The sequence below is a fragment of the Acomys russatus genome, chromosome 2, assembly GCF_903995435.1.
Source record: "Acomys russatus chromosome 2, mAcoRus1.1, whole genome shotgun sequence".
NCBI lineage: Eukaryota > Metazoa > Chordata > Mammalia > Rodentia > Muridae > Acomys > Acomys russatus.
The window spans coordinates 2,021,573-2,039,053 of NC_067138.1; the positions used below are offsets into that span (position 1 = coordinate 2,021,573).

Sequence of the window (17,481 nt, forward strand, 5' to 3'; positions counted from 1 at the left end):
GCTGTTTAACTTAAGCTGCAGTGAGCACTAAGAGAGCAGCCGTGGGGCTGAGCAGCTTATTTTTTTTTTTTAATCTATTCATTTTATACTTTCAGACAGATTTTTCCCTGGGGTGAAACAAAGGTTAACTGAAATTTCCTCTCTTGTGTACCTGAACGAATCAGCAGTTCGAGGAGGAAATCCCATTGATGGGCCAAGAGAGTGACAGGCTCTATTTAAAGAATTCCCCCGACTGTGTGGTAGACCAGCCATGCCATGAATTTAACTGTTCCTGTGGTCCCCATACTTGTACCCACCAAAAAGAAGAGGAGAGAGAGAGAGAGAAAGCGACTTTGTTCTGCTAACGTTGCCCTAAGCTTTGAAAACCATGAGCCATTGAGTTTTGTGAATTCAAGTTAGACAGCAACAGAGGCCAAAGCTCTAGGGGACAATATCTGAAAGGGAGTACAGAAAACAGGTAGAAGCTGTTTAACTGTTTGTTTCTCTGTGTATATGCATACTAGTGTTGTATTTATACACACACAAAAAAAAAACTGTACTGTTATATTTCATGTACTTAGCCCTAGTTATAGCTTAGCATGGTTTTTTTGTTAAATATTTCTAAATGTATGACAGGTAGGGAGATTTTTCATTTGTACAGCTTTCTGCTCCATTAAATAGCCTGTTTTAAACAATATATAAGTATACATATAAGAAATGAAAGTAAACACCCTATGAGTCTTAAGTGATTTTGTTAGTGTTTATATTAGCCTACAAAAGCTTTATTTTCAGGGATAGCTCATGTATTTTGTATGTTTCCTGTTTAATGGAAACTGCTTTAAATATGAAAAGATGGTATCTTAAGTTGGATTAAACATCCTTAATTCATGTGTATTTAACCTCAGGACTTGTGAGCATTGTTGAAAAAAACAGTTTTAAACCTGCCTAGTAGGCCTCAATAGTGCATAGCACATGGATTTATAAATAGACATTGTCTTTTCTGAAGTGGACGTTAGTGTGTATTCCCCGGGGGGCATGAACTGAATATATGACAAATATTTCACATGTATACCTATGTACAAAATTAAAATAGAATTTAAATTTTTTCCTTTGTAATATGAAAGTTCCGTTATAAAATTTTCTTCTATGTACTCTCTGTAGTGTGAATGAGAACCTATAGAGATTTTGAAAGATGATGAAATTAGTAGAGAAAATGATCTGGCTCTGGGGTGATTGGCTTTTGTCTGGGGACTTTGAGATCGTCGGTTTGAAGGGATTCGTCTTAGATTTGTAGCTAGATTTTATGCTCACAAATTGGAAGTTGAAATCTTGAGAGAGAAAATATTTAGCATGCAGTCATTTAATGTATTCTAAAGAGCCTGAGTCTCAATTCATTCCTAGTGCTTCCTTGCATGGTAGTCTTGCCCATCTTTGATTCTGAGATATTTAAAATAGTTTCTCTTACTTTGTTTTCCTACTTTTTCTTTTCTCTTTTTGTACTTGGTCTTTTACATCTTGGTCTTCCGGCCAGTAGGCAGCGACACAATAAGGAAAGGCTGGTGAGTAATAGATTTCTCTAACTATTCCATGTACTCCGTAAAGGGCCACTGTATTCTTTTTGAGTGCTATTCAAAATCAAAATTGTATTTACTCTGATATTTTAGCAAGTTACAAAGTGACCACACTGTTGTCAGTGGTATTCGTATAAGTACAAGAGTAACCAATACCCTGATACCAATAATGATCTGTAAAGATCAATATAGGGCCAGCTACATGGCTCAGCAAGTAAAAGCATCTGCTGGCATGTCCCCAGGACCCACAGAGAAGGAGAGACCCAGCTCCTGTAAGTTGTCCTCTGACCTGTACCCACATGTGTATTCCCGAACACATACAAAATTAATAAAGAAAATGTGTAAAAATAAAAACTTTAATAAAAATGACTTTTTAAGAGTCACTTGGTTCTTCAGAATTTATTAAGTAGTGTTTGTAGAACCCCTGCTGTATACTGGACACTAAGCAAATGATTAGAGCTGTAAGGGAGGAAGATGGAGCCTGCCTCTGCCCCATGCAGACTCAGCCTGAGGACCACAGCTGCACATGTGAGGCGTTGTTCTCATACTGCCTCAGTCAGGGTTGTCTCAGTAGAAAACTGGCATTGCTCCTCACATACAGGTCCTACTGTATCAAATATAATCCTCAGTAAAAGTAGAGCTGTATTCACATTAATACTTGAACAGTGCTTGAAAATGAGATGACCTTGTAGAGGTGAACGTCAGCATCTTGGGGTTTTACATGCTGTGTCCTGTCTCAATCTTGACTTTATACCTGGGGAGAGTCAGTTAGTGGGATTGAAAAGATGTGTTCTTTAGGTCTAGTGCATAGTTTCTTTGAGGTGTTGTATGGTACTATAAAAAATTTAAGTTCTCCTTTGAACACGGTTTTAAATAATTTTATCCTCATACCTTTTGTTTTCTGGCAATCTCAGCTTCTGTAAGTAATAGTTATTATAGGCACATTAACAAATAATTGTGTTTGAAGTTTAAGAACAACTTAATCAGACATATTCCTCCTGGAGTTAAATTGAAATGTGAGCCACTGACTGTAGCTGGTTTTTCCAGTAGTATCTGAATTTCCCCACAGACTGGATCACTTGGTGCCACAGTAGAAGATGCAAGGTTTAAGCTTGATAAAGTACTAATATTTAGAGCTGGTGATCATACTCCTCACACAGCTGCCTATCTTTCTGTTCATGAATTCTCTCATTCAGTTCTTTTTCCAGTTGAGTCAAGTTTTTGTTTCATCATCCCATCCCGCCTCTCATTAAGATCACCCGTAAATGAATGGTAAGAACTGAGATAGCCAGGCGGTGGCGCACCTTTAATCCCAGCACTCAGGAGGCAGAGGCAGGCGGATCTCTGAGTTCTGATTTCAAGGCCAGCCTGGTCTACAGAGCAAGTTCGAGGACAGATAGAGCTACACAGAGAAACCCTGTCTCAAAAAAAATTTTTTTTAGATAATTCTTTAGTTGAAGAGTCAGTATAGTATCAGGTTCATTGCTGTTGTTTTGTTTTTAGTATTATTGTTAGGATTTTTTTATAAAATGCGTGCATTACTTTGATTTAAAAAATTGAAATCATTTAGAGAAAAATCTACTTTGTATGTAAATGAGATAGAAGGAATACCAATAGAAACAGCCTTCAATCTTAGGGAATGAGTAACTTTTGAAGAATATAAGGAAGACAAAACATTTAACTGCCCTACAGACACACAAGGAAAGAAATATACTTAAGACCCAAGGTACTTGAACCCTTTTAAAGTAAAGTTGTAAAGATGCTTCACTTTGGATTTGTTATGCTTATAATGACTTGTATCGCCATGCTTAAGACACTGGGTTCTATTTCCCCAACACAACAAAAAGAAATCATATATATCAATCTACGCATATTTGCTCTAACACCTAGAGAGAGATTCAAAGCAAATCTGACCCCAACAGTGATAATAGAAACAAATTATCAGGGTGGTGACTTGTTCTGCCAAGGAGAGGATGAGCACAGAACCAGACACTGAAGAAAAAGGAATGAGAAGGAGACAGTTTTCTATTTTAAAAAATAGAACAACCCAACACAGCTTTCAGATTGCTAGCCCCCATGCCAGAAGAGGACTAACACATTTTGTACAGCTTCAAAGCCTTTTCAAAAGTGGCCTCTGGGTTATTTGTGCTTGTGTTTTTACTGATACTTTGAGGGGGCCAGCAGGGGTATGAAAATAGAAATCAGGTATTTATCTAATTTTGCTAGTAGGAGAAATATTTTATGATATCTTTAAAAGAAGAAAAGGACTTCAGTATCCCAATGTATTGTTATCTGTTTGTCATTTTGTTCACTCTATTTTTGTTACTTAGAATTAATTTTGTTTGTTTGTTGGTTTGTTTGTTTGTTTAGGCAGGGTCTCAAATAACCCCTGTTGGTTTCAAACTTCTACATAGTTGAGGATGACTTTGAACTCATGATCTTCCTGCCTCTACCTCCCAAGTGCTAAGATTACAGGCCTGAGTCACCATGCCCAGCTTGAATTTCTAAGTAAGAATCTCTTAACCTGATAGCTCACTAATGAAATCTTGAGGTTTAGGGATTGGAGGATATTTGATAACTGTGCAATGTCCTTTCCCTCTGGCAATGGACATTTATATGACTGAAAAACGTTGTAAGAGCTCTGTGTAGCCCCGAGCAAAGCACCTGCACTTATTTCCTCTTTCTTCTTCTTCCTCTATATCTAAAAAAAGAAAAGTCAAATCCTCATTTATCTTTTACATATAATTTTAAATATGAGCTGTTTCTGGTAAATTTAATATGATTGAAAATAAGATGAACATTTTCTTTCTTAAAATTCTTGTGTTAAGCCGGGCATGGTGGCGCACGCCTTTAATCCCAGCATTTGGGAGGCAGAGGCAGGTGGATTGATGTGAGTTAAAGGCCAGCCTGGTCTACAAAGTGAGTCCAGGACAGCCAGGGCTATACAGAGAAACCCTGTCTTGGGGAAAAAAAATCTTGTGTTATAATTTGTTTTATTTAAGCACAAAATTATGATTAAATTGATTTTCTGCCTGATATTAAAATGAAAAACTATAAATATGAGGAAAAAGGCAAGAGAAAACAGTTTGAGAATGCAAGTCAATAAAATGGCTGAACCCTCAGGGGTTTTAATGTGGCATTGAGTGTTTCTCAGAAGTTTCCGTTGAAGTAACAGATGCTGCTGCTGAAAGTTGGGAATCACAAGTTCACTTGCGGCTGTTTCCGCCATGTATTAAAAGTGAGAAGATTCCCAGAGGGGATTTGGTTTGGTAGAGCTAGGTTCAGGAAAGGATATGACAAGTACATGACAGCTTTGTCTTTGTGGTCTTTAATCTACTTTTTAAGTACAGGCACAACTATCTATAAACGTGTGATTATCTTACATTTTATGTGTATCCTGGGCCTATCAGTGTTGTTATTCAGTAATGGTGATTTTTTTTTTAAGATTCTTTTTAGTTCTTAAGGTTTTTACTCTAAAAATTCTATTCTTTTTTTTTTTTTTTTTTTTTTTTTCTTTTCTTTTCTTCTTCTCCCCCCACCCCCTTGATTTTTCAAGACGGTTTCTCTGTGTAGCCTTGGCTGTCCTGAACTCACTTTGTAGATTAGGCTGGCCTCGAACTCACAGCGGTCCGCCTGCCTCTACTTCCCGAGTGCTGGGATTAAAGGCGTGCGCTACCACGCTTGGCTCTAAATGTGATTTCTTTTTCTAATTTTAACTATGCAAGATACTGTGATCAGTGTATACATGGATAAAACAAATTATAGTCTCAGTCCACAGAGAGATTTGACATAAGAAGGAATAAATTATTATTATAACCCTTAACTCAGGGCTTTAAGTGCCTAGTAGCCTAAAAGATGCAGGTAATGTGATTTTGCACTATCATTGAGGGGAAAAAAGACTTTACTAAAGGGAAAACAATGGAGATAGAAATGTTACTTAGTTTACTTATTGGTTGATTTTTCAAGATTTATTTTTACTTTAGTTACATGTATAAGTGTGTGCCCATTGTGAATGGAGGGGCCACAGGAGTCCAAGAGGCTATCAGATCCCCAGGAGCTAGAGTTACAGGCATTGTGAACTACCTGGTGTGGGTGCCGAGAGGAGTAAGTAATCTCAACCCCGAGTCATCTCACCAGCCCCTTTAATTGATTTATTCAGGAGGTATCAGTACACCCTGATAACTAGACAGTCGTGCTTTGGTGTTAGGAAGCTACAAAGAGAAATGCCGCAGTTCAAGTCCTGAGTGTTACAGGGCTGTGGTTGATCCTCTCTAGGTTTGAAGAAGTAACAGGGGCCAAGTAAATGAGAAGGAGCGGGTGTGTCTTCAGAGGCTCTGGAGGATACACCTGAAGGCACACCTGCAGGGTGTAGTAGGACACTGGAGAAATTACTGGGTGTAGCTAAAACAGTGGGGCCAAAAAATAAAGACGAAATCATGGCCAATATTGTGTCATTCAGTATTTGTCCTATGGGCAGCAAGGGACCATCCAGATAGAATGTGTTCACGTTTCTGTTTTATTCCAATAACAGTAGAATGGGATGGAATTTGTGATAATGAAGTGAGTTGGTTATTCTATAATCTATGTCAGAAATTAAGTGGCCCAGAGCTAAAGTAATAGCATTAAGGCTATATGGGATAAACAATTTATTGGATCTGGTGAGTACTCTAAGCTAAGTAACAATGAAGATTTGAGGGTTTCTGGCTTGGAAAACACACTGGCACGAGTTGTCAAGGTGGATGATATCAGGGGGAAAAGGACAGCTAGGGAGCCTTTTGTTTTGTGTGTCTGGTTGTTCCTTGGTTTGGAGAGGATTAATCCCAGGCCTGTGTTTGGCGAGCACTCTGCCCCTGAGCTCAAGAGTGAGGAAGGAAGAACTTGCAGTGTTATGAATATGAGTTACCTGTGAAGTGCCATTTCCATTTCAAATTTCCCATAGAGATTTGGACAGAGTAAGGAACTAAAGGAATAACCTTGCTTAGAAGGACAGGTTTGCTAATTTCCATTATGGGTATGCTGGCATACACTGGAGAAAGAAAGCAAACACAAGAGCAGACAGATACTGGTGAGGGGAAGAAACCACAAAGGAAGACAAGAGCCAGAAAAGTGAGTTACCAAAGAAGAGCAAGAAATGGATTGAATATTTCTCTGTTCGCATTGACTTTGAGGACTTTAGACATAGAGATACTCAGAACTGTGGTATAGAAGTGAGATTTGAACTTGAGGGGAGCAGTGCTGGAAGTCAGGGTGGCTAGTGAGCAGGTACAGGGGTGGGGAAGATGAGACGTACAGGAGCACTGAAAGGGAGAGTGGTGACCACCCGTAAGCTGCTACTTTTATAATGGCAAGAATCTAACCTCATGTTACCTAATAGGCATGCACTTGACCTTTATCCCCTGGTTTCTTTTTGTTTCCTTAACAATTTCACTATAGTTTCAGTGATGAAAAAAAAAAAATGCTGTTTCAGATCAGTCAAATTTGGCCTTATAATGCAAATGAAAATAAATATTGGGAAAATTTCAGATTTTTATTCCTTGAGGATTGCAGGTTTATGCTAATCATTGGCATTCTTTTCCCCATTCCTTGTTAGCTCACTCTGTATATGAATTTATAGTTATGGAGGGATTTACAAACTTAGTTTTACAAGCTAGTTCACATAGGGAAGACTGAGAGATGTTGTCATAAATTAATTACTTGTTGGTAGAAATCAGTACTCTTCTTTTTGGTTTTTCGAGACAGGGTTTCTCTGTGTAGCCTTGGCTGTCCTAGACTCACTTTGTAGACCAGGCTGGCCTCGAACTCACAGCGATCCACCTGCCTCTGCCTCCCGAGTGCTGGGGTTAAAGGCGTGTGTACCACCATGCCCGGCTAATACTTTTTTCTAAATGGCCTATTTTGTCTTTTTTTTTTTTTTTTTTTTTTTTTTTTTTTTTTTTTTTTTTTGAGTGGGGCATGAGCCAGTGTTTCTCTGTATAGCCCTGGCTGCCCTCACAGAGATCCGCCCCCAAGTGCTGGGATTAAAGTAGTCATGTACCACCACTGCCTGACAGGCTTTTTTTCTTTTTAAAAAACTTAGTTACTCAGTATCATGGTACATGCCTGTGACCCCATCACTGGGAGGCTGAGACAGGAGAATCACAGGTTGGAAGCCAACTGTGGTAATTAATCTCGGTTGTCAACCTGATGAGATCTAGGGCCACCTGGGGCCTAGTGCATCTAGGCTGCCAGGCTCCAGTGGTCCCTGGTCACACACACGTGGTCCTTCTTAAACTCAGTCACAAATTAAAAAAGATACAAATGTGGGCAATGGACTCATGACAGGAGACTTGTCAGGAAGGACAGGAGATGAAGGGCGTGGAGGGCAGTGATCTGAAGGTACTACGTACATGTACAAACTGTTGAAGAACAAATTTAGTAAACGTTACCATAAAAAGAAGCCAATGAGACTGTTAAACAATGTGTAGATAAGAGTTTTTGTTGCATGGACTAAAGTACAAATTAAATAAATCAAAGGGGAAAAGGGGAAATTATTTAAAAGTCACAAATTACTAAAATTGGTTCAGGAAGAAAAAGAAATATGGAGCGATCCATGTCTACGAAAGTTATAGAATTCGTTTCTAAAGACTTTCCTACAAGTAAAATTCCTGACCTACAAAGAAAGCCTATCACACATTTAAGGAAGGACACATTTCTCCTCAGTTCTTGTGAGTCCAGTCTTAACCACTATCAAACCCATGCGAAGATGCTGTACGGAAACTCTAAACCAATAAATACCCTGTATTATAGCTACTTTTGTATCTAATAGAAACAACTTAGACAAATAAATATTTATTTTGGCTCATGGTTTTCGTATTTCAGTCCCTCACAATGCAGTGGTGGCAGAGCAGGCTCTTCATGTGACCTAAGACAAGAGAGAGGGCAGGCCTGAACTGAGACCCAACTGTGACCTTCAGAGGCCCACCCACAGTGACCCACTTGTCCCTGTCCCCCTAAAAGTCATATAGACTCCCAGAATAGTGCCATTAGCTGGGTTTTACTGTGCTTAAAACAAGAGCCTCTGGGGATCAGTCCACAGCCAGGCTACATTTCTTCATGAATACAATTATGAAATTCTTACTTATATATAGTATTTATTTTTAGAGGTACTACATATATATCAATTCAGTTAATTCCTAAATAAAGGAGCAGCTTGACATTTGAAACTAAATTAATGTGGCCATTCAGGAAAAGAAAATAGTAAAAATCATGGACATCTCAACTTGTTGCAAAAATAGCATTCAGTAAAATTCACCTGTTCATATTGAAAACTCAGCAAACTGGGACTAGAAAAAAGTTTCTTTAACTTAAATTTTCAGAAAAAAACAGTACTCTCAATTGTAAAAGAAAATGTATTTTATTTCCTAAGATTGGGAACTGGGCAAAGATTTGTTGTCACCACCTACATCTAACATCATTCTGTAGGAGATCCTCTAAGAAGCAGTGACATAAGAGAGAGAAATAGAAACATGTAAATCAGCAGTGAGAGAGCAAGGACAAGCAGGGTGTTCCAGAGAGGCACTCGCTGCCAAGCCCAGCCCACAAGCTGAGTCACATCCCGGGCCACATAATGGAGGGAGAGGATCCACTGTTACCAGCTGCCCTCTGACCTCCCCATAAGGTGTATGCATGTGTGTGTGCAAATGAAGAAAATGTTAAGAAAGGAGGAAGTAAAACTATGTTTACAGGTGTATTGAACGTGTATATTGAAAATTGGCAGAAGCATACAACACAAGCTTCAAAAACTAAGTAACTGCAACAGATTTACACAATGTAATACAGTATGAGTGTATAAAAGTCAGTCACATTTTATAAACATATAATCAAAACTTGGAAAGCCATTCCATGAAAACTTAAGCCAAAGTCAATTGAGAGGTATATTCATTTATATGGAGATTTGTTATTATAATAATCTGCTCTGTGGATTCGACACAATACTAATCAAAATCCCAGAAGACATTTACAGAAAGTGACATGTTTACTCTAAAATTTATACCCACAATCAAAGGGCCTAGACTAGCCAAAACAGTCTTGAAGAGAAAGTCAAGGGTGTGTTCATGTACTCCTGCATTTTATTTTTTGTTAGTTTTTGTTTGGTTGAGACAGGCTCACAGTGTAGCCTTGGCCTGAAACAAACATCTTCCTGCTTCTGCTTCCCAGGTGTTGGGATTAATGGCGTACCCCGCTGTGCCCAGCCTGCATTGCACCACTTACAGACAAAATTAAACGAGTTTGGTGGAGTTGGGAATGGTTTAGTCGGCAGAGTGCTTGCTGCACAAACATTAGGACTTAGCATCCATGCAAAGAACCTGGGTGCAGCGCAAACCTGTAACCCCAGCACGAGAGGGGAAGACAGGCAGATCCCAGCGTCGCCATGGTGAGCTACTGTAGCCAAACTGGTGAACCCTCAGTTCACTGAGAAACAGTCTCAAAAAAGGAACATAGAGAGCTATTGAAAAAAAAAAAACGCACAAGATGTCAGCCGCCAGCCTCTGCATAAGCGTGCATGCAGACACATCTGAAAAAAGGAAAAAAAATTAAATGAGTTTTGTAATTAAAGTGATTACAAGGGATCATCAAATTTTAATGATTACTGTCACTGAGATATACAGGGAAGCTCTTAAAATCACAGCCCACATGTTACTTACCTGCATCTTTTACATGAAAGAATAATAATAATATGGTGAGATGAAGGAATACAGCCACTGCTATTTAAAATATCTTCACTCAGTACATGTGTGCAGCCTCCAAACTCCACAAAGAAAATCAGCAGCAGCACAGCACCTCTGCTTTCCTGTGGCTTGGCCTTTTTGTAAAGCAGCCTCATGATTTTCTTAGTGCAGGTATTTTATTTTAAAATATGTTTCTAGACACTTACCCCTGGTAGGCCTGAAAAAATGTAGATTACTTCATGTCTCTTCAAAATTCTTTTCAGAGAAGCGAGTCAGGCTTGATTTGTGTTTTTGAGATAGGTGAAAGTAGTAAGGTTGGACAGAGGAGGAAATCATAACTTGGCTTTTAGTCCTTTGTTGACACCTCCTTAGCTTCTGCATTAGTCATAGGTCCCTTCCTTCTTGTCCAGCAAGGGACCAAAGGAATAGGAGGTGTTTGCAGGTTTGTAAAAGAGCAATGCAAAGAAAAGAAAATAGCTGACACAGAAAAATATTGTTAGTCCTCCAGCTTTACAGTTGTATTTTTAGATTAATACTTTGTGGTTTATGGATATTTGGGGTTTGGGGGTTTGTTTTTGGTTTGAGGCAGGGTTTTGCTATGTGTCTGTGGCTAGCGTAAGCGCACTCATGGCCTGTGTAATCACTGTGTAGGCCCAGCAGCCTTGAACTTCCAGCACTCCTACTTCCTCTGCCTCCTGCATGCGTCACCCACCCAGAAGTTTCTGGATATTTGGCCTCTTGTTTTACTCACGTCACTATTTTTGATTTTGTAAGTGTAGTACAAAGTTCCTAACCTACAAAGTGAGCCCATTTTCAAGGTCCAGTGTTTTTAAATGTTATAGTGGAGGCCAGCAAAATGGAGTAACAGCAGGGGAGGTGCTCGCCCGCAAATTGGCTCAGGTGTGGTCCCTGGAATCCATGTGATGGTAGAGAGAACCTGTTCCCTCAGATTGGCCTCTGACCTCATGCACATAGACATTTGTACAAATAAGTATAATGTTTTTAAGTGTGTCCGATGCTATAGTGAAAGTCACCTAGAAAAACTAGTAGACCTTGTTAATGCTGATGTTGAGATGAAGACTTTTCCTTCTGTCAACTTAGAGTGAATGAGATCTTGTGAGTTTCCCACCACTGGACAGAGTAAGAGAAGACAAGGTGAAATCTGTTCATGAGGACTCACTACTGAGTAACTTGTTGAAGAGTAGAGATAGTGGGCAGAATTTATATTCCAACTTCACACATAAAAAAATGTCTAGAGGGTCAAAAGACAAAATTCTGAGGCTTGTTGCAAACAGGTTTTGGAATGTCCCAGTGGCTGGGGTCTAGGAAAAAAAGGGGGGGGGCGGTGGGATCATTGCAACATCTCCAAGTAAAGCTCTGCTTGGTCAGGTATGGAAAGTGAGATACATTTCTTTCTACATATGCTGTTGGGTGTTTGGACCCTTTTGCTTATATTTTGTATTTGTATAGAGCTTGATATACAAAGCACTTTTCACAAACCTTGTTTGATTCTTACAGAAGATTTTAGGTAGGCAGGACAAATACTTTAAATGCTTTTATCCACATTTCACAGGCAAAATATGAGGCGCAGAGTGAGTGGTTAACTATTTGTTGACAGCCACACAACTAATACGAGTGCTTTTAAGTAAATTGTTGAATAAATGGCTCAGGTGAGTGAGAGCACTTGGTGCACTGGCTTTAAGACCTGAGTTCAAATCCAAGCACCCATATATAAAGTGGGGCGTGGGAGCACACGTACCTGTACTCTCAGGATTGTGGTAAGCAGAGGTAGTGTTTGATGCCAGCCTGGTTAAAAAATGCAAGCTCCAGGTTCAATGTCTCTAAGGAATAAGATGGAGATATCCCCCACAGATATGCAGGTGCATGCAGGCCACACACACACACAAACTTGATTTTAAAGGTTCACACCTATCTCCAGTTGTATTAGTGCTTTGTGTGGCATGCACAAAGCCTTCAGTTCAATCCCTATTACTACAAAAATAATAAAAATTTTAGGGCTGGAGAGAAAGCTCAGCACTTAAGAGCCCTTGCTGCCCTTGCAGAGGGCCAGAGTTCACTTCCCAGGACCCACATGGAGAGGCTGACAACCGCCTGTAACTCCAGGTCCACGGGAATCTGACACCCTCTCTGGCCTCCATGGGCACATACACATATGCACAGACACATAATTTTAAATAAATAAAAAGTCTGAAATTTAATGTTTTTAACTTGCATAAGAACTTAAGATATTTAGCATTTCTCAATTATACTTTTCAGGTCCAGTTTGAGTACTAACAAGTTAAAGAACACTGTCTATCTGTATGTGGCTTAAGGCACTAAAAGTGAGTAACATTTGTTTTGTTTTCTAGGAGAAGATGATATAAACTGGTTCATCAGTGACAAAGACATCGAGGTAAAATCAATTTTTACAAATTCTGAATAGTAATTAATATTGTCCTTTGATTAATGTATTTCCATTTATTTTTACTGCAGTAATTTTTGGAAAGGTAAAAGTGTTTTTAAGACACGGTGCCGTAGCTTAGAAGAGAGAAAGTTTGGTTTTAATATGTATATGATTTAACTTTTCAGAAATGTAATCAGCTTTGATTGTTGTCAGCTGATGGGCAGCTGTAATCACTTAATGCCCTCCGTTTCTGTTTCTTCTCTCCTTTGACGATTCCTGTAGGCCCCGTGGCCTAGCACTACTAAGGTCAGCACCGGAAATAACTGCTTCTTCAGTGTAAGGAAATGGTCAGTCTATATTTAGAATGTGGCAGGTGCTTGTGTCAATTATTAGCCTTATTGTGGCAAATACTTAAAAATAATAAATAAATAAGTTGTTTTCAACTTGACAGTCAAGTTTTAAGATATCACTAGATTGAAGTTAACTTGCCATCAGTTCAAGAAAATAACAGGTAAAAATGAAGCTTGTTCAAAAATGGAATTTATTTTATTTATTTATGTCTGTATATGTTCTTCTTTTTTTGAGACAGGGTCTCCTACATAGCCTAGGCTGGCCTCGAACTCGCGATCCTCCTGCCCCGGCCTCCCAAGTGTTGGGCATATAGGCATGAGCTACCATGTCTGGCTTTAAAGATGGAATTCTGCCAAACAAGATAAGCGCATGGTTGGGATTTGCATATTCCTCTTTAGGTATTTCTTATGTTGTGCTTTGCTCATGTTCTACCATAGATAGTAGAATTTGATTAGAATAAGAGACAGCTAGAATTGGGTCACTAGGAAACAGAATGTACAAGCACTGTGGTGGAGGAATAGTATCTCATACTCTTAGAAATTGTAATTAAGTTTATAGCAATAGAGGCAGCCCTGTGCTTTTCAAAAGAAGGATATATTTGGTAGTTATACAGCTTTATAATGTTTTAAAGCACAAAATCCTAAAAATACCATTCCCTAGCTAAAACTTGAAGCAAGCCTCTCATCCATAAATAAATGGAATATATTTAGATGTAGAAGTTAGCAACCGCTAAATGCAGACCTGAACCCTTAGTGGGGAATAACAAGTGAGAGGGAGTCGCATAGGCAGGTGCAGAGGAAGTGGAGCGTGTGTGCCCATCGGCGTGGGGATGGGGTCTGCTTCCAGGGTTAGGTTGAAAGTAGATGGGTGTCTATTCATTCTTTTGTCATACCAAAGTAACGGGACTGACTTAAAATAGTTTTAAGAGGGAGAATAGGTAGGTTTCCTTAAACTGACTGAAATCATTTTAATTCTTGATTTTCCCCCTACCCTCAGGCCAAGATAGACAATAACAGATCTTTTGGAAGATGGACCAACCGGTACTATTCAGTCAACAAAAATGTCACATGTAGAAATTGTGATAAACGCGGTCACTTGTCAAAAAACTGCCCCTTACCACAGGTACGTAAGACACATTATGCTTCTTTTCTTGTTAAAGTCTGTTGGAGTGCAGGAAGCTCAGCGACCCTGGCACAGGGTAGAGAGCCATGGGTGCAGTGTCTAGAAACCCGGGGTTCCATTATGAGGCATGTAGCTGTGCAAATCACTTCATATTCTGTCCTTGGACTTTCCTGTGCTTAAGTTGAAAAGACTGAGTGAAATGATTTCCTTTCCTTTTGAAACTTTCTCCTCTTTAGACAGCATATTTCATTGTGGGATAATTCTCACTGGTAGAGATTTATAATTGTTTTCATTTATATGTATGTAATAGTGGCAAAGCAAGCACATCTGTTTGGAACAAACAGAACTGGAGTTCTTAGACATTATGGTATGTGGCTGTCTTCTTTCTGTGACTTGGTTTCTAGATATCCTCGTGCTGTTTTCCTAGACAGTTGTACTCTCTGGCAGTGCCTCTGTAAGTGTGCTGTGCTGAATATGGCCTCTTGGCCACAGTTCTAGTCTCTGGCGGTGCCTCTGTAAGTGTGCTGTGCTGCGTACGGCCCGCTGGCCACAGTCCCAGACTTAAGGCTTCATGGTGGCAACATGCTGGTAGTTGTGTTCAGGCTCCAAGTTCAGACACTTGTCTGGGTTTGAAATTCTGCTCAGGGTTGGACCTTCACTGAGTTTCAAATTAGAAACAACTTTTTATATAGGAAAGAAATATCAAGGTTCTACCATTTGAGCCTGGTCCATTTTGTTAAAGAGAGATTGTGTTTGTCTGCCATGTAGAAGGTCCGGCCCTGCTGCCTCTGCTCGGAGAGAGGACACCTCCAGTATGGCTGTCCAGCCCGCTTCTGCTTAGACTGCTCCTTGCCCAGGTCTTCTACCCACAGATGTCTTGAAAGATCTTCCTGGAGAAAGCGATGTGACCGATGTGATATGATAGGCCACTATGCCGACGTGAGTATTTTTAATGTGACTCATTCATCAAGTGTACCAGTTTATATCCATCAGCCAACCTACTTGAAAGAGTGTTTGTTTGTGGTGGGGCTGGGGTATTGAGAGACTTTTTTTTTCTGTGTAGCCCTGGCTGGCCTGTAACTCACTCTGTAAACCAGGCTGGCCTTGAACTCAGGGCTACACCTGTCTCTGCCACCCACATACTAAGGCTGAAGGTGTGCACCAACCACTAGCTCTGAGAGAGCCATGGTTCTTCCCTAACCACAGCTGTCCTATTCCACTAGCGCTTGCCAAGCAAAGCGGTGTTCTGAATCTCAGGTGTAATCCTACTGAAGAGAGTATCAGGAGGAGACATCAGCAAATGCTTTAAGCTCATGCTTACCGAAGGTTTTAAAGAGATATATAATAATAATATGTAACACTTACATATGAATTCATGTATGAATCCATTAGATGAAAATGGATATACACTTACATGTTTTATACAGATGCACATGTGAAATCTGCTCTTATATTCTTGTTGCTGATTCTTACTAGTGGTAAAGTAAATAGTCTGAGACAACAAATACATGCCTCCCAGGACTTTAAAAATGCTTGTTTTATCAGGTCTTACATATTTAAAAAGTAGCTCAGGCATTATAGTGTGGCCTCTTATTCCAGCACCTAGGAGTCCTAGGCAGGAAGTTCTCAAGACCAGCAAAACTTTGTCTTAAAAACACAAACAACTTTTTGTTTGTTTGTTTGTTTTGTTTTTCGAGGCAGGATTTCTCTGTGTAGCCTTGGCTGTCCTAGACTCACTTTATAGACCAGGCTGTCCTCGAACTCACAGCAATTCACCTGCCTCTGCCTCCCAAGTGCTGAGATTAAAGGTGTGCACCACCACTGCCAAGCTACAGCTTTTTTTTACACCCTATTCCCTCATACATTTTAATATTAAAAAAGTATATATAATTTAAAAAACATTTCTGTTATTTATGACATAGTCAAAATGATGCATTAGATCTTACTCACCTCCTGTTGTAAATATATGTGGGGTGAAAGGACTGGTCTAGTCACAATTTCAGATCCCGGAAAGGCTGATGGCTCAGCTTTGATAGAAAATGTGTAGGTTCATATAGTCAGTTTACTCCTTACTCTAATGAATGTATCGCTAGGGTCTGTCATTCTAGCTCTTAATTGCACACATTTCCACAGAGGAGCAGGTGCTTATTTGTATGTAATAGTCAACCATTGCTAAGATGTTGTTCACACTCCTACCTGGGTGCTGACCATTGTTTTGGATCAGGCCTCATTGTCTTTTCAGTACTGAGGTTCCAGGCTTATGTCAGAAGGCCAGGCCAACTCATGGATGTTTGTCAAGCTACTCTTAACCACTGCACCTTATCCCTACCCCACATGTACTTCTGAGCTGACAGTATCCATATCTTCCTCATTTGCTGGGACTCTTTGCGAGCCTTCCCCTCCCCTCTCTGTAGAAGCCTTCCATTCATGCCTTTAGTGATGCTGTCTTCCACCTACCTTGCCAGTACCATCTTTTGGGTTTTTTTAAGATTTATTTATTTATTATTATGTATACAGTGCTGTGCTTGCATGTACTCCTGCAAGCCAGAAGAGGGCGCCATATCACATTACAGATGGTTACGAGCCACCATGTGGTTGCTGGGAATTGAACTCAGGACCTTTGGAAGAGCAGGCAGCTCTCTTAACCACTGAGCCATCTCTCCAGCCCTGCCAGTACCATCTTCTCACCCACTACTACACTTTTCTATCCTTTCACAGAAAATTTCTAGAACCTTGTCAACTATTGATACTTTTAACATTTTATAAGTTAAAAAATCAAGTGGGGGCCAACAAGATGGGTCGGTGGATAAAAACATTTGCACACTAAATCTAATACATAAGTCAGATCCGCAGAACCCAGGTGGTAGAGAAAGAGAGCAGACTCTCACAGGTTGTCCTCTGACTCCGTACCACCGCATGTACTCACACATGCACACTGAGAAAAGAGTTTTTAATTTTTAAATAGAGCAACAAAGTTTAAATTTGTCTTCTCATGCCCATCCTTGGATGTCTGTTTTGCCAGAACTAGATACATATGTGCAAAGAAAATTCATAATTAAAAACTGAGTCATGTTCAAACTCTTGCTATATTCAAAATACCTCATTAGTTACCAACAATGCAAAAACCATTTGACTGAAATTCCAGTTTACAATGTGAAGGATAGAGATACGGTCAGGACATAAGTCAGCCTGCAGCGTTGGTTATTGCCCTCCAGATGACAAGAATGCGGAGTGTGAAGAGATTTCCCATCCTGAAACTGGCAAAGCCTGTGTCCTCTTCCCCATAACTTGTAAATCAGAGTCCTGCTGCATATTTCAGCTGGCCTTGACTCCCAGTCCTCCCTCC

At 39.8% G+C, this 17,481-nt stretch overlaps 1 protein-coding gene across 2 annotated transcripts in view; it reads left to right on the forward strand.

The window, feature by feature from the left end:
- Zcchc7 (zinc finger CCHC-type containing 7) overlaps positions 1-17,481 on the forward strand; it is a 175,451-nt gene that overhangs the window by 122,779 nt on the left and 35,191 nt on the right. For both annotated transcript variants that reach the window (XM_051157465.1, XM_051157456.1), the window contains exons 3-5: positions 12,628-12,671; positions 14,010-14,135; positions 14,904-15,074. In XM_051157465.1, the coding sequence (XP_051013422.1) occupies positions 12,628-12,671; positions 14,010-14,135; positions 14,904-15,074 (341 nt within the window). The remainder of the gene's footprint in view (positions 1-12,627; positions 12,672-14,009; positions 14,136-14,903; positions 15,075-17,481) is intronic.